At 40.6% G+C, this 27,061-nt stretch overlaps 1 protein-coding gene across 2 annotated transcripts in view; it reads left to right on the forward strand.

Annotated features, from left to right (window-relative positions):
- LOC148506677 (sodium channel protein type 5 subunit alpha-like) overlaps positions 1–27,061 on the forward strand; it is a 323,898-nt gene that overhangs the window by 31,976 nt on the left and 264,861 nt on the right. For both annotated transcript variants that reach the window (XM_088446436.1, XM_088446435.1), the window contains exons 4-5: positions 12,741–12,869; positions 20,324–20,415. In XM_088446436.1, coding sequence (XP_088302562.1) covers positions 12,741–12,869; positions 20,324–20,415 — 221 coding nt within the window. The remainder of the gene's footprint in view (positions 1–12,740; positions 12,870–20,323; positions 20,416–27,061) is intronic.

Genomic DNA, 27,061 nt, shown 5'->3' on the forward strand with positions numbered 1-27,061 from the left:
ACAAAACATCAAAATTTTGGTTCCATGGCCAGGAAACTCCCCAGATTTTAAGGACCTCATTCAGAGTCGGTCGAAGCGGCCGCACGGTCGTACACCACCGATGTTCGATATACTGCGCATGCGTAAAGTTCACAATGCGCGTGCGCAAACTAGCCACTACGATCAGAAATTTCTCTCTCCTTGAACACAGCCAGGTCGGTAGTTTGAGTGACAGATTGAGGCGTTTGTGGGTGGTAAAAGGGGAAGGTGCTTGAAAACGGGGGAGTGGAGATCCGAACGCAGGCATGCCTAATTATGCGAATGGCGTTTTATGGAAGTGCATACGGTTTATGGGAGTGCATAATTAACAAAGTAGCGTCATGGCACATGTGACATGGGAGGTTTTTACACTGACATGATCGTAGAGCTTAAGAGAGGGTATGGTCAACCGTAAGCTCTACGACCAGTTCCGATGGTTCCTGATGGTCTCAATTAATCCTTATATGCCCGGAGATGACGTGAAATGTGTACGAGAAGGGGGCATATTTTTTTGAATTCCGGCCGCTTCCTCCCCTTGGTCGGCCAGCTACCGATCCGAACTTAGGGACGCAACTTGCGAGGGAATCATTTGCATATCCGGCCCCTTTTCCCATACGACCGTGCGGCCGCTTCGACCGACTCTGAATGAGGTCCTAAGTCCATTGAGAGGCGGGTTGAGAAACAAAAACCCACAAATTCTGACAAGCTCCAAGCATTAATGAGGCAAGAATGGGCGGCCATCAGTCAGTATGTGGCCCAGAAGTTGATTGACAGCATACCAGGGCGAATTGCAGAGGTCTTGAAAAAGAAGGGTCATAACTGCAAATATTGACTCTTTGCATAAACTTAATGTAATTGTCAATAAAAGCCTTTGACATTTAGGAAATGCTTGTAATTTTACCATAGTAACATCTGACAAAAAGGTCTAAAAACACAAGCAGCAAGCTTTGTGAAAACCAATACTTGTGTTATTCTCATATCTTTTGGCCATGGCTGTATATTTGTGTGTCACTGTATTGCTGATACTATAGGTGTGTGTCACTGTATGGCTGATGTAGGGTGCATGTTATACTGGTGGCTGCATGGTACATAGTGCAGGCATCTCGCTCACTGGACTTTTTGCAGCCTCTTAGAAAGAATTTGTCAGGACAGCTTCTCCAATAAGCAGCTGTCCCGTGATCCTTATCATCCATACTTTCCAAGCTACTATTTAGTAGCGGCAACAGTTTACATTGCCGTGTTTAATAAAAGATACATTTTACAAAGAAATGCCAGCAACCCACTTGGAATCTTCCCTATAAGCCCTATAGCCAATCCACCCCTGCCAGAGATCACTGGTTCAGAACACGGAGATTAATTCTTTTACCACAGTTACACTGTCATGGCATTACTTTATAGATAAATTGTTCGGTTTATCTTTTATCGCTGAGAATAGTGGCGTTAAAAGATGATACTTAATGGGCATAAAATGCTATTTGTCATATATAGGCAGGGCTGCCATCAGAAATGATGGGACCCGGGACTGACAAAAAAGGCAGGGACCCCACCCCTTCTCCCTTAGTCCCATCAACTGTATCCACTGTCTGAAATTGACTACACATCCATTAAAATGGCCTGGCCCGTGTCTGGGAGAAAGTACACAGACACACACACAGACAAAGACTCACACACATACACTTAACTTACCTATCTCGCTCCTTCTGCTGCTTTCGCAATATGAATGCTAACATTTAAATAGCACAGCTTATATTAGCCGCTGATATTAGCAACTGCAGTGCGTGCGTATAAGCAGAATTGCGAACCGTAGTGAATCAGGCCCTAAGATACTAAAACCTTTATAAGACCAGTGGGCTAACATTATCCTAATGCAAGAAAACTGCATTGTTAGCTGTACGTTGCCATGCTATATTGTTAATTCTGTATAATAATTTTATTCAGACAATCGTATGCTACCATTTTTTCTACCATATTGTACTGCTAATTTACTTTGCATTTACTTACTTTGCTGTCCTTTCCCCCAATTTACCTACACTACCACTGTTTTCTCTAATTTACAATCGATGTCCCTCTTCTGCAATCTATCCCTCCATATTACTCTTCTCCTCACTCTGGTAAATGGCAATCTCATCTCCCTCTTCTCCTTTTATCTTTGCCCTTTCTCCTCCCTTCCATATGCTTTTCTCTTGTATTTCCTTGCTCCATCTCCCCCCATTCTTGCCCCAAGTTCATGCCCCTTCTCATTTCTCATCTCCTGTCCAAGCCCTTTGTTTAAAACCATTCCACTCCTTCATCCAGCTCCTGCATCACATCCTTTACCTACACTTTGCCCTTCTCACTTCCATTCCCATGTTTCTCCTTATCATTCCCTCCTTCTCCTGTGCCCCCTGGAATGCCAGGTCTATATGTTACAAACTGGCCTTCATCTATAACCTCAGAAACATCACAGAAACATTACTCTCTTCCCCTGACACCACTTTTCCCACTCTTTCTGCTCTTTGATTGTGGAGTACGGCCAGACTGGCCATCTGGCAATTCTGGCAAATGCCAGAAGGGCCTATGTCCAGATGGGCCTGTCCTGTTGTGTAAAGGCCTGGCCGAGTAGCTCTGCCCTCCGATGCTCTTCTTGGACAGCTTGCTTAGACGGGGGCCAACTTATAACTCCAGTCTTTCCTTTTGGGGAGTCTCGATCTCCCACACCTCTAATTTCCGACATGGGGTGACGTGGAAGTTCTTCTATCCCCTGGCGGCACATTCCGTGTCCCAGCCTTTTCCTCCTCCTTTGAGTTCCACCCAATTAATCTCTGTGTAGCAATCATCTACCTCCACCTCCCACTTCCTAGATAACTTGAAAGATTCATTCATAACAGACCAGGAATCTGTGTAGCTACACAGAGCAGTATTCTCACCAGAAGTTTTGCCAGATGGTTGACATCAAGAAGAAGATGGGTGGGTGCAGTGTAATACTTCACAATAAATAAATGTTTAAATCCTGACCTTATATTGATTTAAAATTGATATTAACATTTTATACATTAATTCTTCTTAGAGACCCAGTTGTCTGCACTTTTCTAATCACAGTCTGTAGGATCTGACCCCTCTAATGTAATCAATGTCAGATTATTTAGTGTGCTCTGCCTCATGCGATTCCTTAAACAGGTTTTAGTTTGTTGTAGAGTAGAAAATCCTCTTTCACATTCAGCTGTGCTTATGAGATGTAGTTAAGATGCCGGCATTCGGGATGCCAGCTGTCGAAATCCCGGTGCCAGAATCCCTTCCCGTGGGCAGAATACTGGCGCCGGAATCCCAACATCACTTGAGATGCCGACACTGGAATTCTGATAGCCGGCATCCCGAACGTAAGTATAGCGTGCTGGATTAGGTTTACACTGCACCGGGGGGTTGGGGGGGTTAGGTTCATGTACCACCGGGGGATTATGGATAGGGAGGATAGGTTTAGGCTGCGGACCGGGGGGGGGCTTAGGTTTAGGCACCAAGGGGGAGGGTTAGGTTTAGGCATCTAACGGAGAGGGTTAGGATGCAGGAAGGGAGTGTTAGGGTTAGAGGGTGAAGGGGGAGGGTTAGGATACTTACAGAGTCCTTGTCGGGATTCTGAGCATCAGGATGCCGCTGTCGGTCTTTTGATCACGCCCGTGCTTACAGGTATAGTCAGTCCAATAGCAAGCAGTTTTGCTAAATTTGGAAAAGATTATTCAAGCTCAGTTGTTGAATATATAGCATTATTTGTTTTGGATCTAGATTTTTGTAGGACTCTAGTTCAAACTATTTTGATGAAACTGCCCATTCTAGTTTACTATTTTCATAGTTTTAGACTCCGAGGGCTTCCAGAAGAAGAAGCCGAGGAGAAGATGGTAAAGTAGTCAAGAAGAAGATGACAAACATAAGTTCAAAGAATCTCCTAGATGATGCCCACTTGCTAGATGAACACAGACATAAATTTAAAAAATTGGTCCATGAGAAGATGATACATTTTAAAAGGTGGCCCCACTTGCTGACCGGACAGAGATTAGTTTGGATAGGCCAGATATGGCAGACTTGCTTTTTGGACACAAATATATATTTTTAAGAGCTGCCTAGATACTGCGCACTTGCTATTTGGACACACATACATTTTTAAAGATCAGACCAGAAACTGCATACTTGCCGTTTGGCACAAATATATTTTTGTTAGCGGCCCAGACACTGCGCACTTGTTTGCTGGACACAAGTATATTTTTTAAGAGCTGCCAAGATACTGAAGACTTGCTGTTTGGAAACAAATATATAATTTTAAGAACAGCCCAGATACTGCCCCACTTGCTGGTTGGACAGATTTACAATACAGAACCAGCCCAGATACTTCCCCACTTGCTGGCTTGACACAGACATGGGGAGAGTACTGCAGAGTATGTAATGGTGTATTATAGAGTACATCATTATTATTTTATAGTGTATACTTGAATAAGTTTGTAAGTAGCCATAAATATGAGCATTTCAGTACCCTCAAGGGAAACAACCTCACTACAATGCCTGTACCTGCAGCAACTGAGTCACAGTTATTAAGATGTTTATATGCAGTATGAACTGTGGGTCTGATTCAGAGATGTACTTTTATCCGATATTGAATGCACATCTCCGATGATTCTGGGTCTGCACAAGGGAGGGACGAGGCCGGGGTCTGCATTGGCCGATGCAGATTCCAGGATTCTTACGTGACCAGCACCCAGTCAGGCTGCATGAAGCTTCAGCTCCTGCACCCGCAGCCTGACCAAAGGAGCAACCACCGTCCATCTCTGAATCAGGCCCTGTATCAGCAGCAACCACCCCATTAGCACCACCACCAAAAAAAGAAAACCACTTCTTTTGTGTTGTGCATCTAAAGTTCCGTGTGATTCTCAGTTGTGAAGAGAAGCCTGTTTTTCATTGATCTCTTGCAGCAAGCATGGGGCTGGTTCTAGTGCCGATGTCACTGTATTGCTGATACTATATGTGTGTGTCACTGTATTGCTGATACTATGTGTGTCACTGTATTGCTGATACTATGTGTGTATGTCACTGTATTGCTGATACGATATGTATCACACTGTATTGCTGATACGATATATGTGTGTGTCACTGTATGGCTGATACGATATCTGTGTGCCACTGTATGGCTGATACGATATCTGTGTGTCACTGTATGGCTGATACGATATCTGTGTGTCACTGTATGGCTGATACGATATCTGTGTGTCACTGTATGGCTGATACGATATCTGTGTGTCACTGTATGGCTGATACGATATCTGTGTGTCACTGTATGGCTGATACGATATCTGTGTGTCACTGTATTGCTGACACCATGGGGTAAATTTACTAAAGTGAGAGTTTTTAGAAGTGAGTTTTAAAAGTGATATTGCATATAGCAACCAATCAGATTCTAGCTATTATCTTCTAGAAGGTGCTAGTTAAATGTTAAGTAGAATCTGATTGGTTGCTATGGGCAACATCACTTTTCAAACTCACTTCTAAAAACTCACTTAAGTATATTTATCCCTATGTGTGTCACTGTATTGCTGATACTATATGTGTGTGTCAGTGTATTGCTCATACTATATGTGTGTGTCACTGTATTGCTCATACTATATGTGTGAGTCACGGGATGCAATCGGGAAGCCGGCTGACATTATACCGACAGCCGGCTTCCCAACTGTCATATCCCGGCGAGGGTGAAATGACCGGCGTCTAGATGTAGACGCCGCTCATATTACCCACGCCGGGAGACCGACTCCCGGCATCCCGATCGAAGGTGGTTAGGTTTAGGGCTCCCGGGGAGGACTTAGGGCTAGGCACCCCCCCGGGAGGTTAGGGTTAGGCTAGGGGGAGGGAGGGTTAGGGTTAGGAACCCCCGGGGGAAGGTTAGGGTGAGGCACCCCCCGGGGGACTTAGGTTCAGGCAGCGGGGAAGGGGGGGTTAGGTTTCGGCACTTAGAGGGGGGATTATGGTTAGGCACTTGTGGGGAGGTTAGGGTTAGGCACCCCTAAGGGAGGGTTAGGGTTAGGTTAGTTAGTACTTACCTGGGGACGATCGGGATTTCCAGCGCTGTCGGGCTGCCGCTGCCGGGATCTGTTCCTCTGCCGGCCTGATGCTGCCGGGATTCGAACTGCCGGCCATGCGGCTGGCGGTATTACATACCGATTCCTGTGTCACTGTATTGTTCATACTATATGTGTGTGTCACTGTATTGCTGATACTATATGTACGTGCCATTGAATGGACAACACAGTACATTTGACACTGTATGGGGATAACTACTTATGATTTACTGTATTAATTTTGTCTCTTTATATGCACAGTATACAGTATATGTAAATAATATATGCATGGCAATGTATGGTTTATATGTGACTAGTGTCCCAACTGTTCATTTAAGTGCAAAATGTGCACTGAACCACAGCAACCTATGGGAGACTTGCTTTCATTGTCTAACTTGCGCTAGATACATAAAAGTTATGGTGCATACACACGGTCAGATTTTTCCTTCAGATCTGAACGATAACGATTTAAAAATCGTTCAGTCGTTCATATCTGAAGGAAAATCTGACATATCTGACATGCCTGAACGATGGACGATGAACGATGCGCGTTCCCGTTTGTCAGATAACGATATCTGACATCTGATGTGTTTGCAGTCAGACTTGGACGATTCCATTCCATGCAGTCAAAAATAGTTCAATCGTTCAAATCGTACAATCGTTCATCTGACAAATCTGACAAATCTGACCGTGTGTATGCACCATTAATTGCTGATTGGTTGCAGTGGATAAATGTAATGTGAGTAACTTGAGCGCTATACTTGAACAGCAGCTTTGTGATGAATAAGAAGCAGGGATACACACAATCAAGTTAATGCAGCTTATTCTGTGTGGATAAAACGGACAAAAGGATGTTTGGTAGCAAATTGCAATCAGGATGTAAAATAGCAAAAAAGGATGTAAGTGTAAGCATATATTTAACACCACTTATATAAGCTCCATCTTTGCAGGCACATTAGGCGTAGGCACCTGGTATTATAGCACACATGGCTAGATACAGTTCATTGTACATTACAGGTGGGGGTGCGGAGACACGAAAGCTTTTAAAAGGGATCTAGCTAATCCAGCAGCACTGTACAAATATCTGCCACCCACACATACTTCTCTGATTAATTTCACATCTAGATTTATCAACTCATGAGGAAACTCTGTGGTAAATAAAACCTATTTAATTATTATATTTCAGAGATTCGTATAGTTACATTATAGTACTGAAATGCATCTTCAGTACCCTGCCTAATGTTAATTCACAGAAGAATTGCACAATAAAATACCATGGAATCGGTATGTAATACCGGAAGTCAGGATACCTACTGTCAAAATACAGACAGCGGTATACCGATGGTTGTCATCGCGACGGGGGTTGGCTAAGTATACTTACCCTCCCCCTTCTCTCCCTAACCCTTTCTTCTTGTAGCCTAACCCTAACCCTCCCCTTACCGCACCCTAACCCTCCCTGTTAGTGCCTAAACTTAAGTCTCCCCCCTTCGTGTCTAAACCTAACCCTCCCCTTTTAGTGCCTAACCATAACCCCGCCCCCAGTTGTCCCTAACCCTCCCCCCTAGGGGTGCCTAACCCCCCCAAAACCTAACCCTAACCCCGCAATGCTACATAAATCTAACCCCTCCCCCACGGCTAACACTAAGGCCTCTCTGGACTTACCTTATTCGGGCAGCCATCCTTCTGCATTCCGGCGTCGGGATTAAGATAGGCGTCGGTATTTCAATGCCTATCCTTGTCAGGCTTCCCAATACTATGGCTATCTGATATTGGGCCAGCACATGTATTAGTTATTAAGTTATTAGAATATAGTTTGGCCAATATATTATGGACTCATTTTGCAACCTAGCTGTACTGACAGGAGCAGTATCTTTTTACCCTGGTATCTATCTAGCAGTGTACTCCTGGCCTGAACATGTTAAATATTGACCAGCCATTAATTTCAGGACACATATACAGCAGGAACTCTTAGAAAAATCAATTTTAAAATATGCTGTGGAAACATTGTTGGACTTCAGGATGCAGCACACAATATAGATACATTAGATATAGCTTTTTTTATCTCATGTTTGATAACAGTTTCAAATGACCATAGGCAAGTATGTTATTTAGCCGCCTAGTCATTTGACAGAAATGTTTAATATATTGGGCTTGGTTGTAACTCCTTTGTAGTAATCCCAAATCCGTTTACCGTGGATCTACATACTGTGAGGGCAGCCGTCTTTGTGGGCTGAACATGAAAATCATCAGGTTCACTAGTAACAGAGACTGAATATTGGTCCAGTCTACAAAATGTCTGTCTCCACTGTGTCATTTTCCAAATTACTCTGTAAATATTGATTTTCCTCATGGGTATGTCAGTAATTTCCTATCTACATAATTTCCAATTGAATGTGACAGTTGAAGATAGATGTGGCTAAGAAATTAGACTATTTTTAGGATTACATAGGATATTTCCAATGGCAATCACACTCAACTAAATTCACCTCAGAGACGTTCCCATTTAGGTCTAACATTTAATCATCATTAATATAACTTCAGTTATAGTAACAAAATTTTCTTGGACCTCTTTATATGCTACATTTTTTTTTTTTGTTATGAAACACAAAAAAATTACAAAATCATGATTTCCTAGCATCATACTGGAAAGGAGCTAAACCGGCCAAAGCTATGACACCAGACAAAAAACTCCCAGAATACACCTCTAGCAGAACCTGGGTAAGACGTCATGGGGCCTACACAAGATTCTGGTTTGGGGCTTCTTCTCAACTCCACGTGCCAAAAAACCCCCCCAAAAAACACATTACAAATTGGTTATAGTTATCTAGGTCCACTGGGTCCTTGGTTAGACCATAGGTTATTTAATGGATACACTGGCTCTGACCTCTAGAACCTGGCTACTTGTGTTCTTTGTCTTTAGAAGTCCTATTTCTTTAAGAGCTGGATATTCTCCCATTGCTCAGTTGCCCCTAAATCTTGTTATTGTGGCACAAGCACAGGAGACACAAAGACTAAAACAAATTTGTACATCCCAAGGCAAAGCGTACATCGTGGATGTGCACACAGGTGAATTGCAGATACTCACATTGGCCAGGGTGATTCAAACAATGTCTATGGTCCAGGCTGAGGTTTGTGCTGTTGGCAATCAGAAGAATGCTCAGTGTCCAGGCAGAGGTAAGGGTGGCAGCAATCAAATAGTAATCTGCATCCAGGCAAAGGGCAGGGCAGGTGGCAATCTAGAGAGAAGTCAGAATACAGGAATATATCATGGCAGGCAGTAATCCAAAGATGCAGAACCAGACACATGTTAGGGTAACCATGCGCATAACATACAGGAAGCTACACAGCCTGGATACAGTTGTGTCCTTATATCTTTCCTCTAATAACACCAAACAACCCCATTTTTTGTACCACAGACCTTAGCCATGCCAAGCTTCTTTTTTTTTTTAAATTGCATTTTATTTGCATTACATTGCAAGTGTACACTGACCACTGGTGCTGACAGTATTAAAGAGATTCCGGTACGAGTGGACAGCCATTCATCCCGCCATGTTAGCTTAGTCTGCGACTTTATACACATGTTATTACAATTCTTATGTAACAAAAGTAATAACCTAGCATCTCTGGTACACTGTGAACGGCTTTATATGTGTCTGTGATGTGATCAAGTGTCTCGCACCATATGGTGAAAAGACGCTAGGTGAATGAGGACACATCTGTACACAATGAGGGAGAAGGCAACCAATCAAACTCTCTTAGGAGGAAGGCTTCCATAACCAGATCTGGCTGTAGAGTGACCATGTGATCATCATAAAGTATGGGGATGGCTGTACAGCAGTGTCAATAGAAGCTGAGCAGACAGTGGAAGGGAAACTAACTTGTGATGGAACACGTTTCTGATAGAGTACACATGAAATAAATACAGTCCAAACACTGTGACATTGTGGTAGTATGGGCTGCTGCTAAATCTTTTCAAGTTTTTTAAACCTGTCAGGCCAAATGTAATAGGGTGAGTTTAGCAGTAAAGTCTCACACCATTACATTGGTAGAGTTGCATCTTCCAAATGGGAAAACACCTGGATGTGAGCTTAAATTGCGAGAGTTTTTTGAGTCTAAACAACTTGCAAGTTTGCATGTTCTCGGACTCTATTACATTGGGTGAGTTTAAAAAGTGTGAGGGTAGACTCTCCAATTTTCTAAACTCTCACCCTATTACAACCAAGATAAGACAAAACAACTGTGCTATAATTTACTAATTCAAACTAAGTGCTAATGAAATACACTACGAAGGTAAATATGACTTCAACTTAGAATAACTGTTTAATGAAAATAATAAGGCTGAAAGCAATTACCTATGGTATAAAACCAATACACATGTAACGGTTTATAACATAACCATAAGTGATCATATTAAAATTGTCCAAGTAAATGCACAGTAAATGACTAATATGACACTATTGTACCATAGAGTGGCATAAAACTGGCATGCTTAGATCACTGCTGTTTGCTGTGTATCCCTGGTAAGAGCTGAGAGGTATGATTTGTGTAATCCATGCTGCAAAGCAAGAGAACAGAACTCACCATGATTCATCAATGTTCCATCTCCCTATGTAGGTTATGCTCATTAATGAATTGATTTCCAGGATGTGGCGCCCATGCTTGATCTAATTATTGCCCGTCCATACGGAGATGCTGTATTGAAGCTTCCATTTATTTGCATACTCATGTCCTCAACGTCGTCTACTTAACAGACACTATTAATATTGTTCAGCATGTGCATGATTAACTGTACTATAATATCTGCATGGAGAGTCAGTGAATGAAAACTGTTCAACATAAAGAAATAGTGCTAGGAGTGTTGTACCATGACATAAATACAGTAAAACCCTTTGCAAATACTTGTCTTCTTGTTAATAATACTGCATTATTAGAATCATTTATTCTATATTATGACTACACTAGCACCAGTGGATGAAACTGAGCCTATCACCTTTTCACAGTTTATGTTACAAAATTATAGAGACATACAAAAAGCTGGTATACAGTGTAAACATCTTGCCTCATGTGTAGGGCATGGGCAGTATTAAGAGAGATGACATCATACTTTCCAGTGACTGAAAGAGGTGAGATACTTATGTGCTCTGATGTCAAACAGCGACTCCAAGAAAGAGCCTCTAAAAGTAGTCTGGATGTGGTATTTCCCTTAAAGTTGAACATGCTCACTAGTACACAGGAAAAATGGCAGATGATACACTAATAACAGGAATGACAACTGAGTTAAGAATTATGTAAAATATATTCTAAGAGAACAAAGCAAATAATGCACGGATGTGGACAATCAGGGACAGTCGCCTGGGCTAAGGTCACAGCAGGCAGCAAGCAAGCAAGATTGGTAAGCTCTGGCCAGCGTACAGGTGTTTAAAAATAGGCATGGATATTTTCGTAGGTTTAGATTAGAGATTTAGATTATTATTAGGACTGGATAGAGATCTAAAAATACAACTATTATATTTATTTGGAGTTAAGATCAAGCATCGTGTTTATAAACGTAGGACAGATTATTTTGTTCCCCTTCCTAGCACACCAGTGGGCTATAATAAAAAGCTTTTTCAGTTGTACCAAGGGAAGTAATCATTACTAGGATGTCCTGGTCCTCTGTCCTGGTAGGCCCTTGGCAAATTCTCCTACTGTGCCTTTACTAAAACTGCCCTGGCTATAATGTATATAAATATAATGGAGCCTTTACCGAGTTGTGTCCATTTGTGTGCCCAGCACTTGTACTGTACATAAATCTTCTCTCCAATTATTATTATATTGGAGTCTTTATCCAGGTCTGTCCATTTGTGTACCCAGCACTTGTACTGCACATTAAAGCCTCTCTCCAATTATTATTATTGAGGGTGGGGTGAATCAGTGTCCAACTAACTGAGAAAAAGATCAGTTGTGTAGCTAGTCAAGATTGGAGCCCAATGGCAGGAGCAGCAGGCCTGCATAGATTGGTAGCTAATATATGGGTACAGGCACGAAAATTATCAAAGTGTAGCCAGTGGTCAGGGCAGGCAGGGCAAGGAGAACTGGTAAACAAGGTGACTTTGTAATTAGAATAATCAGTTTAAATATAACAGGATCTACATATAGTTCTGAGTGATTAATAATCTAACGCAGGAAAGCAGGAGGTGTAGAGGCACCTGGATTGCTGTCCTATAGAACCAATTAACAGGAACTTTGGTCATTGGATCAAGCCATAAAGGGTGTACTGCGCACATTGTGAGATCGAAAGACCGGACACCGTCCTCAGGCCAAACCTTGTTTATCTTGAGTCTGTAAATAAGATCAAGAATCCTGGATCCAAACATCTACAAAACAAAAAAAAAAATTGCAGATAATAGTAGGTTGGTGTCTAACTCCCAGAGTAATTTATCATGTATTACTCACCAACATTTGTATTTTACCTTCCAAGATGAATGACTAGGTGTTCTTTTTATATTTGCCTATAAGAGTAAATTAACTGTGTGCTATTGGATCTCGTAAAATCAGACTCTGGTGCTTCCCTGGAATCAGCACCAGATGGCAGCCGCATTATAGGCGGCCACACCGCAACTGAAAGGTAAAAAAGGATTTACTCTGTCTTTTCTTACACACTCTAACCAGGTATACTTTCACTGGCATTTACACTTTTGAATCATTGATAAAAATCCTGGCAAGAGGCTTCTGTTTGAAAGAGTTCACCTTCTTGCGAGACCCATGGAACTGGCTGGACTTCAGTGTTATTGTCATGGCGTGAGTACAATTCTTTTGTTTATTTTGTGGTGGTTGATCTTTCTGTAACTTTTTATGGTTGAATAATTTACTACAGATACCTATATTAATTTGGTAAAGGTATACAGAATTAGACATGGGTGAATTAATAAAAACTATTGGGAAGATTCTTTGTAAGGATCTCCTAAAGATGCATGTCCATCACCTGACCTTTGATGTCATTTATATGCCTCAGAAAGCGAGCATCTCTTCCCTGGTTCCCGTAATTCCTGCCACTGGAATGGGCCACTGACTGACGTACATGCTCATGCAGTCTATGGATCCTGCTGACAGATAACTCACAAGCTTCAGGATTGCAAAACTGGACCTTGTCCCATAATCTGCACAAACCACACTATATTTGGCTAGGCCACCCCCATTTCGAACAAGGTTACGCCTTTTTACTCTGAGACTTGTGTTATACTGTAAGCAAGACAGCAACTGTAACTCATGCACGTGTGCGGCATGTTAGAAAGGTTGTACTTTTGTTACAATGTCAATGTGCATAGACAGTCATATACAGTCAGGTGCATAAATATTGGGACATTGACAGAATTTTCATATTTTGGCCTCTATTCACCACCACAATGGCTTTGAAATGAAACAAACAAGATGTGCTTTAACTGCAAACTTTCAGTTTTAATTTGAGGGTAATTACATCCAAATCAGGTGAACGGTGTAGGAAATACAACGGTTTCTATATGTGCCTCCCACTTTTTAAGGGGCCAAAAGTAATGGGACTATCAACTCAAAAGCTATTTCATGGACAGGTGTGGGCTATTCCCTCTTTATTTAATTATCAATTAAGCAGGTAAAAGGTTTGAAGTTGATTCTAGGTGTGACATTTGCATTTGGAATCAGTTGCTGTCGACTCTCAATATGAGATCCAAAGAGCTGTCACTATCAGTGAAGCAAGCCATCATTAGACTGAAAAATCAAAACAAACCCATCAGAGTGATAGCCAAAACATTAGGTGTGGCCAAATCAACTGTTTGGAACATTCTTAAAAAGAAAGAACGCATCGGAGAGCTCAGCAACACCAAAAGACCCGAAAGACCACGGAAAACAACTGTGGTGGATGACAGAAGAATTATTTCCCTGGTGAAGAAAAACCCCTTCACAACAGTGGGCCAAATCAAGAACACTCTCCAGGAGGTAGGTGTATATGTGTCAAAGTCAACAATCAAGAGAAGACTTCACAAGAGTGAATATAGAGGGATCACCACAAGATGTAAACCATTGGTGAGCCACAAAAACAGGAAGACCAGATTAGAGGTTGCCAAACAGTCTGGAACAACTTCCTATGGACAGATGAGACAAAGATCAACTTATACCAGAGTGATGGGAAGAGAAGAGTACGGAAAAGGAAAGGAACTGCTCATGATCCAAAACATACCACCTCATCAGTGAAGCATGGTGATGGAAGTGTCATGGCGTGGGCATGTATGGCTGCCAATGGAACTGGTTCTCTTGTATTTATTGATGATGTAACTGCTGACAAAAGCAGCAGAATGAATTCTGAAGTGTTTTGGGCAATATTATATGCTCATATTCAGTCAAATGCTTCAGAACTCATTGGACGGCGCTTCACAGTGCAGATGGACAATGACCCAAAGCATACTGCAAAAGCAACCAAAGAGTTTTTTAAGGCTAAAAAGTGGAATGTTATGCAATGGCCAAGTCAATCCCCTGACCTGAATCTGATTGAGCATGCATTTCACTTGATGAAGACAAAACTGAAGGGAAAATGCCCCAAGAACAAGCAGGAACTGAAGACATTTGCAGTAGAGGCCTGGCAGAGCATCACCAGGGATGAAACCCAGCTTCTGGTGATGTCTATGCATTGCAGACTTCAGGCTGTAATTGCCTGCAAAGGATTTGCAACAAAGTATTAAAAAGTGAAAGTTAGATTTAGGATTGTTTAGGTTGTCCCATTACTTTTGGCCCCTTAAAAAGTGGGAGGCACATATAGAAACTGTTGTAATTCCTACACCGTTCACCCGATTGGATGTAATTACCCTCAAATTAAATCTGAAAGTCTGCAGTTAAAGCACATCTTGTTTGTTTCATTTCAAAGCCATTGTGGTGCTGAATAGAGGCCAAAATATGAAAATTCTGTCAATGTCCCAATATTTATGCACCTGACTGTATACAATAAGAGAGGGAGCAATGATCCCTATGGTTACCTCATTTAGGGCTTATTTCATTGTGTTGTAAACAGAACATGGATTTTAAGTAGCAAATAATATCTGTATTTCAGTTTCAATTTTCAGTACAAAACTGTAAGAATAGTCAGTTTAACCTTTAGTAAATGACCCTATAAATTAATTTTGAAGCCGACTCTCTGCTTTTGTTTATCCAGAATTTGAAATGGTGCTGTCTGTTAAATAATAACATTGCTTGCAATGTAAGAAGCAGTGAATGGGAATCATTTACTGTTATACTACTGATACACAATTGACAAATATGTTTAATTCATTAGATGAATGAGTCAGTATAAATAAATAGATTTTCCAGGGCTTGCTTTTAATCCTGGATAATTGAAATGTTAATTCCTAATTTGTTGTTAGAAACAGTATTTGTGGTGATATTAGACCAATTTAGTTATATTTTCTGGTCACCTTTCACCTTTTGAGAATGCTACTGCAGACCTCCTCAGCCATGTATGTAGATACAAGTTGTACAATAGAGTCCTGACCTGTTCTTAAAGAAACATTTCTTAAAACACTTCAGAAATAGACTAGTTCTAAAATTTTCTTTAAAGGTACCATCTCTATTTACAACCATGTGTGTCAACATTAACCAATATGCATTGAAATATATGACATTTTACCCTAGTTATAACGCCATACTTTCTATAATGCCAGCTATGGCAAAGTCTCCACATGTCCCCATTCTCGTTTACTCATGTAACAGATGAATGGACCCCTTTAAGCTTGAATAGACCAAACATTTTAAATATGCATATACAGATGTGTCCACATACAATATTACATCCTTGAGCGTTAAACTACCCTTCTAGTCGTACAATGGCGTGGTGTGACTCGGTAGCAGCGAACATCTTTTTTTTTATCTTCAAATGCATCTCACTTGCAAAGCGATGGGATTAAGACGCAATGATATGCAGCATGCCTATATTCTGTGTGCAGTTGCGGGTGTATCTGAAAGCGAAATGCTACGTTACAGTGTCACAGCCTTAGCCACTGTAACGTAGCATTTCGCATGGAGACGCACCCACAGTCACACATAGAATATAGGCATGCCGCATATCATTTAATCAGCAGAAGCTGCCTGTGTGTCCTATTTGCATCGCTCTGCGAATGAGACACATTTGAAGTTAAAAAGCCGCACAAAAAGATGCTCAACTTGCACAGCGCTCACAAGTTATGTTTAATGCGACTTGTAGCGCACGGAGGTAAGATGTATGTGGACACATCTGTATGTATTATTTTGTGGCTGATAAATATATTTGAAAAAAAAAGACAATAGGCTCGATTCAGAGGTGGACGCTAATTCCAGTGCGACTGCTGCTTTTTTTTTTGCAGTGCGACTGCGGTTTTATACTGTCACATCCGTTGGAATTCGATAAGAGACACCCACTAGGTTACCACTGCTTGTCCATCTGCACATGGCCAGCAAAATCAGTGCAACTGCAGAAAAAGTCACAGTCACTGACATGCCCATGGCTGGCTAGCCCCCCCTTTTACCACCCAGAAACACCCACTAAAATTCTGACTCTCTGCATCCAAATGTAACCATCACGTGTGGCCCTGGTGGCAGATGCTGCTGCTGAGTCTCATCCACGCAGGTTTCTTTAGGGCTTACGCGGCAGCTGGCAGACATCTTGCTGCTGCAGGCAGCCTGCCAAATCTGTCATGCCATGATACTTCTCTCTGGCTCTGTGCTACTGCTCCTCAGTCAGTGTGTCAGAGGAGAATGGAGGGGGTGGGATGGTTCAGGGGACAGCCTGCGGCGTCCCACATATCCCGATACACATACACTGACTGTCACTACTACTGTTGTTGAATTAAAATTTAGGACTGCCGGTAGAGGCGGTTTAATAGAGGAGTGGGCCAGTGTGCAAGCTCCATGTGGGCCGCCTCCTCTCTGGCAGCGCAGTACTCTGGGAAAATGGCACCTGCGCCTTATTTCCGGGGACACCTCTAGTGCGCATGTGCAAATCATGGGGAAAAATGGCCGCCATGCCATTTTCCCTGTGATTTGTGCTCTGCAGCTTTGGGCCACCAGCAGACGCAGGACTGCGGAGACTGTGGAGAGGTAAATATAACTATATGTGGGTGCAGAGTCTGCAGTGTGGACTCCCCTGGACTCAGGTGTGCATTTACACTCTGCACCCATTATAGATACACCAATGGCTGCCGGACTTAGAACCAGTGGTGGTGCAGCGCTACTGGCTCACATATCTCCGCTATAGATGGTAGAGCTATTTAACATTGACGTGCAACCATTGATGGTTTAGAATCATCATGGTCAACGGCCATCTCTTCCCTGCAGTAGCACACAGACTCTGCGTCCCCTTCTGAATCAGGCCCAAAATGTGTTGCACTTTTTAGATTAAAATTTAAAAAAAAAAAACCTTACAAAAAATAATAATGATTATAGTAATATTATAATATCCTAATCATAATGTGTTTTTAGGCAGCCACTTTGATTAATGTCAGTTACAGGAGTAACAAAAATGTACTAGACTCAGAAGCATGTTTATTTAATAAATGGTCCATATTTGTATTTTATATTTCAATCGGATTGAGTTATGATTCATTGGAGCTAAATGAACACAGAGCCGATTTACCACATTTACACAGACTACATTAGTCTTGTAATTTGCATTCAATTATAATTGAATTGTGAATCCATAAAAATCAGGCTAAATTTTAAATATTCACTTCAGATTACATACTTTAGAGCAGCTCCTTCCATGCAATGCATGGGTTGTTTATGGGAGTCAGCTTTGCTATATTATACAAGGTAAAATTATAACAGATATTTCATCCATTTGCTGCTGAGGGTTTTCTTGCACTTTTCAGGCCAATCAATTTTTTGTGCAGTAGCCACCCATATATTATCTTGTTTTTTTTTTTTTTTTCCAGAAGTCTTTGAATTTTCAGAAATTAACATTAGTTTTCTTATCCAGATAAAAGCTGCCAAAAATGGCCAAAGGAGTATTTACTGTTGAAATTGCAAGAAAGTGAACTAAAATTAAATGCGGTGTAACAGGGTCGGGGAATCAGTACCATCTCCTACGGTAGATGGCAATGCGCAGCAGCTGAGAGATCACACAAAGTCCATTGGTCTGGTGCAACTGACCTCGGACAGTTTTATTATAAAGCAAAAACAAAATGAGAAAAATGAACACCTTGCCGTCCAGCACTAATTAAACACGGAATAGTCATAGCTCACTAATAAATACAAGAAGTTTTACCAGGCATCGTTAACTTGGTTCCAGCAGCGTGATTTCTCTCATAGAGACACCATAGACTCTTATTTCCCCAGGCAGTGTGTCTCTCCAATGATCAGCCTGACAGCCTTAAAATACAGATACTGTACACAGCTGAAAGCCCTAATTAGCCTTCTGTGAAGCTAGCAGCCCAAAAACCCGAAGTGGGCCTAAATGAATGGAGCCCGCCTTCTCTCTCCATAAACCCCAGGAACCCTTTTCCAGCTTTGTCAAAAAGCCCACAAAGCTGCTAACAACATTTTCCTAGTGTTTTTAGAACACATAGGTTAGGAAACTAGGAGAATATAGCGACCTTCCAGTACTATACTAGTTACCATGTTACAGCGGGTATTAAAAAAAAAAAAAAAAATCCACCACCATGAATTACTTTTTGTTTCTTGCTTGTGCATTAATCCACCTTTTCAAAATAGCAAAAACGTGATGTTTTTTTTTTTATACTGCTAGGATATATGGGCATTTATTTTAAACCCCCTTCTCTAACTTGTTTTCTGTAGTGTGATCCACATCATATGAAAGTGGGGGCTCCTTTTTTGCAAATGTGGGTGACCCTGAGTTTTTTGAAGCCAAGAGGTGGGATGTTTTCCCCATCCCTGGACTTAATTTTTCTGCAGTGTAGGGGGTCATTATCTACCCACCCTGGTCAGCAGACGCTATCTTTTTTTTTCACATGAAGATCATAAAGAATTAAGCACTTGAATAAAATAGATGGATTAATCATTAAATAGAATGGAGACTGCCATGGAATAGGGGTGACAATTATATCATGAAGTGAGTTTTCAAATTAATACATTATATTATGTGCAAATAAAATGACAACAATATATAGGTTATTTAATAAAAATGAGTATCTAGAATAGCACCCTGTCATTGAATTGTGTTTATCAGTTTAGTTTAAAACGTGTGATTGTATGCTATATATTTCTGTGTAATTCCCCTCTTTGGATCCTAAAAGCACATAAATGTTGGTTCCTTTAGACAAGAACCATCCAGTTGCAGCACCACTTTTATATAGAACACAAATGGCCTTTTTGGTCCATCCACAAAGCAGTCCAACTAGACACTAACTGGCCCATATTATAACTCTTTCAGAAAAATGATTTTCCTCAGATATGCCTTTCTTCACGAGCCTAATCCTAAATCTGTTCATTTTAGCATTATTTGCTTTACCTAATGAAACAATATTTTTTTTTACAAATACAAATAACATGATCTAATCAAAACTGTATAAAGCGCTGTGTTCCGTAAAATGAAAGTAAAGCAATGGACCATTCTGATGGTATGGGAGGTCCAGCAATCTACTGTGTGACAGAATATTCAATGTTTATCACTGCCTCAAATGTCTAAAATGTCTAATATAAAATATTGTTAAAAAAAACACAGAATTCTTGGAATAATAGAGTAGAAAATTAGAATATAGCTACAAGTTATAACCTTACATCCAGAATTTCTGATTTACGCCATTCCTGTTATCTACTGGAAGGGTAATTACCTAATGACTAGTCTTAGGGCCAGATGTACTAAACTCTGGAGAGTGCTAAAGTGAAGAGAGATAAAGTACTAGCCAATCAGCTCCTACCTGTCATGTTACAGGCTGTGTTTGAAAAATTACAGTTAGGAGCTGATTGGGTGGTAGTTTATTTCCAACCATGTTATCACTCTGGTATCTCAATGTCTCAGCATTCATACAGTGGCTTCTTAGATTCATCGATTCCAAATAACTATGGTTTGATTCTACAGGTTTGTAACATATTCTTTAAACCTAGCCAGTGTTTCAGCCATTCGAACTTTTAGAGTACTGAGAGCTCTGAAAACTGTATCGGTAGTCCCAGGTAAGAGCCCTTCACCTCTCCAGCTCTCGGCTGCTGCAAGCGCTTCAGTCTGTGCCGTTTTCCCTGTTATGCTGTCGTTGTTGAATGGTATTTTGCTATTGCCTGTGTATGACTTTCCCTTATTACAGATATGCCACTGAGTTTGTCGACCTGGGCAATGTGTCAGCTTTAAGAACATTCAGAGTACTTCGAGCATTGAAAACAATCTCAGTCATTCCAGGTGAGGATCGGGTTAAACACTAAGGCTGCTTGGGAAAGCCTACATACCATTCCTATTAACCAACTGATGTTTGACCATGCAATTCTTCGGAATGGTTTTATGTTGAGAACAAGACTTGTCTGCAGAATGAATATGTTCGATATTGATGAATCGATTATTGATGAATGCTACAGGAATCCAGGATACAGTAATTAGAGAAGCTTTATTACCATAGATCTCTTCCCTCACAGTGCAGATGGTTTTTACACACCCATGGGGAGATTTTCGTAAAACTTTTTGAAAAGACAAGTGGAGGTGATGCCTATAGAAACCAATCAGATAATGGCTATCATTCATTTAGTACATTCTATAAAATGATATCTAGAATATGATTGGTTACTACACCTCCACTAATGATACTACACCCGTACTAATGATTACTTACTAAGAATGCTCGGGGCTGTTCTGGATCAGGGATGTTTCTGCATTTTTTTGCACCATGCCTAAAGTATAGTAAATTATATTTAAAATGAACCCCTGTCTTCCCCACTCTATACTTTTCATACCTCATTACGTATTTTAGCAGTGCTCCACACAGTGACTGTAGAAACCACCGGGCGATCATGTCTTTGTGTAAGACATACCTTTCAAGCATCAGCAGTTATTTCCATTTTTATACTTTCTGGTTCTTAGATGTTCTGGATAATTCATTTCTGGATAACAGATCCTGCATAAGGATATAGGTCCAGGGACCTCATTCTTTCATCCATGGTCCCATCTGGGCTGGATTACAGGTGGGGAAAGGATTACAGGTGGCCACACGGACTAATAATGCATATATTGCACGGGCCAATATCTTCTTATTAGTCTGTGTGGCCACAGGTGCAGCCTAGGAGAAGGAGCCCCACAAAGCTTCCATAACTTCCTGTCTGCTGCATTCTAGATTAATAAAAGAAGATGGTAAAATGGCTTTGAACAGGGCTTTCTATTAGATGACTCCAGTACCATACCTCCTTATGTTAACTTATGAATCATGGATTTGGGACACGAGGGGCATCACTGTAGTACATCGGGTAGCTGGGCAGTATCATAGTGTGTGAAATCAACCCCCCAGTGGGTGTGGTCATATCCCTAGTGGGCGTGCCTTCATAGTGCCACTTCGGCCACAACCACCTTTCCTCCTGGAACACATTTGACTTACCACACTCAATGGACACAGGTGCCTATGGTGCTTTCGCCACTATGGACATGCTTCGCGAGTCCCAACTACCCACGAAAAATCAGGACAGTTGGGAGGTATTTAATACTACTGTCTCACACACAGCCTATCTAGCCAATTTATTATTGTCTAATATCTGTAATATACTGTAGGTTAGCGACAAAGAGCACATTTATTATGCTCAAACATGTCTATAATTGAAGTTGGTATACCGCTTTATTTTTTTGCCCAGGTTATTCAATGGAACACTAGCCATTTGAAACCATTTATTAAACAAAATCAAATTTATTTATTTAATCCTAAGTGTCCAGGTGATAACAATATAGGTTGAAAACCCTGCACTTTGCAACTCTTTTCAGCTGTCAGTTTTCATCCAATAGTCAGGCACAAGTTTAGCTAATACCATAGAGCACAGGTTCTCAAACTCGGTCCTCAGGACCCCAAACAGTGCATGTATTCCGGGTCTCCTCACAGAATTACAAGTGAAATAATTAGCACCACCTGTGGATCTTTTAAAATGTGAGTAATGAATACACCTGTGCACCTGCTGGTTGACGTGGTAAACGGTACCTGTTTAGGGTCCTGAGGACCGAGTTTGAGAACCACTGCCATAGAGGCCTATTTATTATCAGTGGTCTTATAGGTTGCATATTATATTATATAATATTTATAGATTATTGCTAGTGTAGCCCTAGACTAAACAGACCACGTGGAATCTCTGGCACACTTGTTATAGCAGTTTTAGTAAGTGCTTTATTTCCAGCATAAGGCTGCAAAAAAAAGAGAAAGATTTGTGGGCCATAATTATCAATTGGAGGATATGCATCGAACAAAAGCTAAGTTAAGTTCTCTTTAAATTCTTCTGACACCAGTGTTTAGCGAGTCTGTTAGCAAAATGAAGAACTCCTAACTAATAATTGACTGTGAGACAGGAAAGTCCCTATGTAATTTCATACAACATAAAACAAATACGCCTCTGCGTTGAATACAAATCGAGCACAGTGTAAGTCTAGGGAAACAGCAGAGTTTCCCTTCTATTATCCTCAGTTTGACAGCAAAATTGATTTTGGATGTTGTTGCACTCCCCGGAGAAGGAATGTTTTCACACAGAAGTAAAAAAAAAGAAAGAACTCAGTCCCAGTATATTTATAGGTTTGATCCTTTCAACCTGCAGTTAGAGAGCACTTACATGCATCTAATAATTGCTAGTCACTAATTTTATAATTAGCTGCTTGCAGGTTTGGAAAAAAAGCGATGATTGTATTCTGAATCTGCTCTATTACCAGCTCTGCTGGGCACATTATGTCAAGACTAAAGCACATTCTGAGGACAAGTCTAGTTCAGCCTTAGTGCTTAACATTTCTGACCTGCATGGAAAGGTGTTGGTAGGTGTGCATGACAAAGTGTGTGTAAGTGAGCATCCTTACACAGACACTGGCAATCATACGTCAGACAGAGATTTGTTCAAGGTATACCTTATGGTACTATGGAGATTAACGATTTCATATGATTCTCTAAGATTACATACACCCTGGTGATTAAAAATTCATGTTAAAAATTAAAATGCAACGTGCTTTTATATATAAACACACACATATATATATATATATATACTTTTTATTGTGTTCAGGTGAATTTACAAGTGCAGTCAATTTTTAAGCATGCATCTGTCACAAAAGAGGAAGTTATCTTGTAAAAGCCATAATTCTATTACCAGTTGGTAAATAGTCTTAATCAGGTTTGATTTAGTGAATAGTGATGTGATATAACTTTCTAATAAAAAAATTCTGTGAGAAGTCACCATTAATAGTCTATAGCAGGAAGTCAGGTGGAAATATCTGCTGGGGGATTGTATCTTAATGTACTGTATGTACTGATACAGAAGTAATCCTGAAGGGAAATAGAATTTGATAAGTCCATTACTTTTCCTATGGCTCAGTAGTTGGCAACTACTTGTGGTATACACAAACTATCCCATTTTTTATATCCAATTCATGGTAACTTGCTGTATCACACAGCGCTTATTTACTCATACATACACCGTCGGGATTTCGACGCCTGTCACTTAACCCCTTGCCGGGATTAGACAGTCGGGAAGCCGATGGTCGGGATTCCGTCTGTCGGCTTCCCGACTGCTTCCCGTGAACAGCTGGCCTTCACTTCGTGCATGTGTGAACAGCTGGCCTGGATGCTAATGGCGAACACTTGCTATGACTTCCTCATGGTTTCTCATAGACCAAGGTAAGTCTGTGTCACATTTTACTAAATTTACATCAATTACTTTAAAAGTTATGAGAAAAACTTTGGGGCCAATAGTGAGTGAAACACCCTGTGTATATAAATATATACATACTGCACATATATACATATACATACTGTATGTGGTATAATGCTGCAATTCGCACATCTATGGAGAGTGGGCATGACCAAAATGATGCAATTCTTATTGACTTGCATTAAATTGGCTCCGCCCCCCTCTGCACAGACCCGCAAATCACGGCAAAATGCCTTGAGGGGTGGGGCTACAATCGTGGCACCTTGGTAAGCATTAAAAGACGCTACTGAAGGGCTCATTCTTGAGCATGGAGCTTGGTTTGCATCCCCACATGTGGTGGTATCTAAACCTCTGTATTATGTTCATAGTATCTGCAAAGCACCATGTGTCCTATTGGAGAAAAATACAGTTATTATTATGCCTATTTGACAACATCAGTGTCATCCACAATACTAATGCGTCAACTAAAGGCATTGAAGATCTTTTTTTTCTCCTGTCACATTGTCACGAAAATATGTGGGATCAATCAATACATGGGAGAGCCAATCTATCAGTATCACCTGTGGTTATAGTGGGATTATCCTGTTTTCAGCTATTGAAGGCAGTTGTTTGGGAACCAGGAATACTGCTGTAATAGCTATTAGTTTCACTGAGAGGATATAACACGTAGTAATTATCACATGGGAGATGGAAAGTCTATATGTGTGAGTGTTTGCCAAATAGAAATATGGCTTCTACTTCTTCTTCTGAATCTCTAATCAACTATTAAAGTAACATTTTCAGTGTGCCCCTACTCCAAATTTGTAGAGTTTAGATTGTAGAATTGTACAAAGTTCTGATGTACATTGCCAATGTCTGTTTATAATGATCTAGATACAACTCAAAGAGAATTGTCATTCTGTGGATGCTGTGTCGTAGAGAGTGATCTGGGCTTCTGTGATTCTCTGCTTTATGTTGCATGTTTATACATGTTTTCATTTTATTATTATTTTGATTGTTTTCATTATTTTGATTTTCCTTCCGTCAGCTGTTTTATTTTCACTTTGGTGTGTGCTAATCCAGCTTTATGTATATGTATCTAATGATTTATTTACAGTACACGTATTAAGAACTGACAAAGGTTAAAGACTGACAGTGCACGTTATCGTACATTGTAATCTCAGATGTTTCTCTGTGTGCTGCGTGCATGAGTGGTGGATCTTTAATAGGACCAAACTGACATTTATCTGCAACAAATTCTACAGGATTTAATTTAAGGAACCCAATTTTTTGTATGAAGTGTCTTTTTATCTTGTACAGCAAAAATTCCAAACTTACCATAAAGGAAAAACGGTATGCCTAGTCCATGTTATGCTTTGAATAATCCATACAGCTCTCCATCAAAAGACTAAAGACTGCCATTTCAACAACTTTTCCCAGAATTTGCTTGTTAAAAAGGAGGAGTTGCTTATTTTATTTAGTGAAGTTAAGATAAAAAAACAACTGCTTGAAAATCAAGTAAATCTACCTTAAGTCCTAGAAGCAAATGTGTACCTATGTTGTGTCAGTACCACATATGTTTTAAAAATAATATCTACTTAAGTCCACAGAGAATAGATCTGGAACCTACATCTACGGCCCGATTCCCCATTCTGCCGACCCTGATCCGGTTGGCGATCAAACAGGGAAATTCAACTTATTCAAAATCCCTGATTCGTCCTTTCTGATCATTTTCGGGTTTGGAATCGGAGAATCCATATTGTCCAACATTGTTGTATTTCTCCAATCCCCCTGCATCAGCAAAACGGGGAATTGCCACAATAACTGCTGTTGTACGGGCCCCATAATGCAGCGCTACCACTTAGGACAATTTTTTCCTAAGGTGTCATTCTCTCTAGCGGAGACATTTTTCCTGGGATCCTGAAACTCAGGGGTCAGTTGGGGGTGTTTTGGACTTGTGTATGCTATTCCAGCTCGCACATCTCCTATGCCACCAAATAATTATTGCTATACGCAGTTCCCTCCCGTGCCCTGATGGGGAACAGCCAGCTTATGGAATTATTTTCCCAAGAGGTAATTCAGTTTTAGGTAGAGATGCTACAGGATGTGGCACAGAAAGCCTAACATTTATTTTTAGTTTGACAGGTTAATTAAGGCAGCAATTATAAGGCATTAATCACCTGTGTGCAAGAGGGTGATATATAACCCTTTTTGTTATGGACTTATCTATCAGGCACATGAGTTCCTACTGTAACTGCACACTTTTACTGTGTGTTTGTACTTAGGTCTTTCTCTGTGTAGTTTATGGCCTACGCAGAGACCTAGATATTTTTACATTTGGTAAATAAGGATTGCCCATAGAACAAGAAAACCATTGGTGCAGGCAATTTAAAACACACAACAAGGCATAGCTCATACCAGAAGGGATGTAGTTAACTGTTAATCAGCCATATCCATCCCAAGCAGAAGTTTATTATATATAAACTAAGTAATCGCTTTAAATTTCCCTTTGTAAATACACTTTAGTACAGTCTCAATATCTGAGTGTGCATGTGTGTATGTATATATGTATGTAGCTCTGATTTTTGTATTTATAATACATTTTATCAATACAGATATGAGATCTATGCTGCAGAATGCCTGGGATTTGTGGTTATCAAGATAAGGGATTATTATGTAATGTGATGGCTTAGAATATTTTGAATTAAATGTAAAAGTTACCCCTGTCTTTTCCCACATAGCTCACAGCATTTCTCTCCTCATCACCATGTTAAGCAGTAGGAAGAGATGCTTGTGTGTCTGTCATTATCACTGAGCAGTCAAAGCTGTTTCCTCCTTCTGATTCTCTGAACATTCTGAGCAATGGATTTATGGTTTAAAGCTGGCCACACATCTAAAGATTATCTGTCCAACCAGCCAACTAGTTGATTGGTTGGAATGAAAATCTGGTAAGATATGAAAGCAAATGACAATCAGCAATTTGCTCCCAAACGCTGGAAAATGGACAAAAACTGTTGTTTGAACAAATTGTTTAGATCAAACATTTAACAAACTTGTCTGATGACCATTTTCATCTGTTTTCTGGCATTTAGGAGCAAATTGCTGATCATCAGTTACTCCCATATGTTACCAGATTTTCATTCCAACCAATCAACTAGTTGGCTGGTTGGACAGATAATCTTTAGATGTGTGGC

The sequence above is a fragment of the Taudactylus pleione genome, unplaced genomic scaffold (assembly GCF_031769625.1).
Source record: "Taudactylus pleione unplaced genomic scaffold, aTauple2 ptg000398l, whole genome shotgun sequence".
Classification (NCBI taxonomy): domain Eukaryota; kingdom Metazoa; phylum Chordata; class Amphibia; order Anura; family Myobatrachidae; genus Taudactylus; species Taudactylus pleione.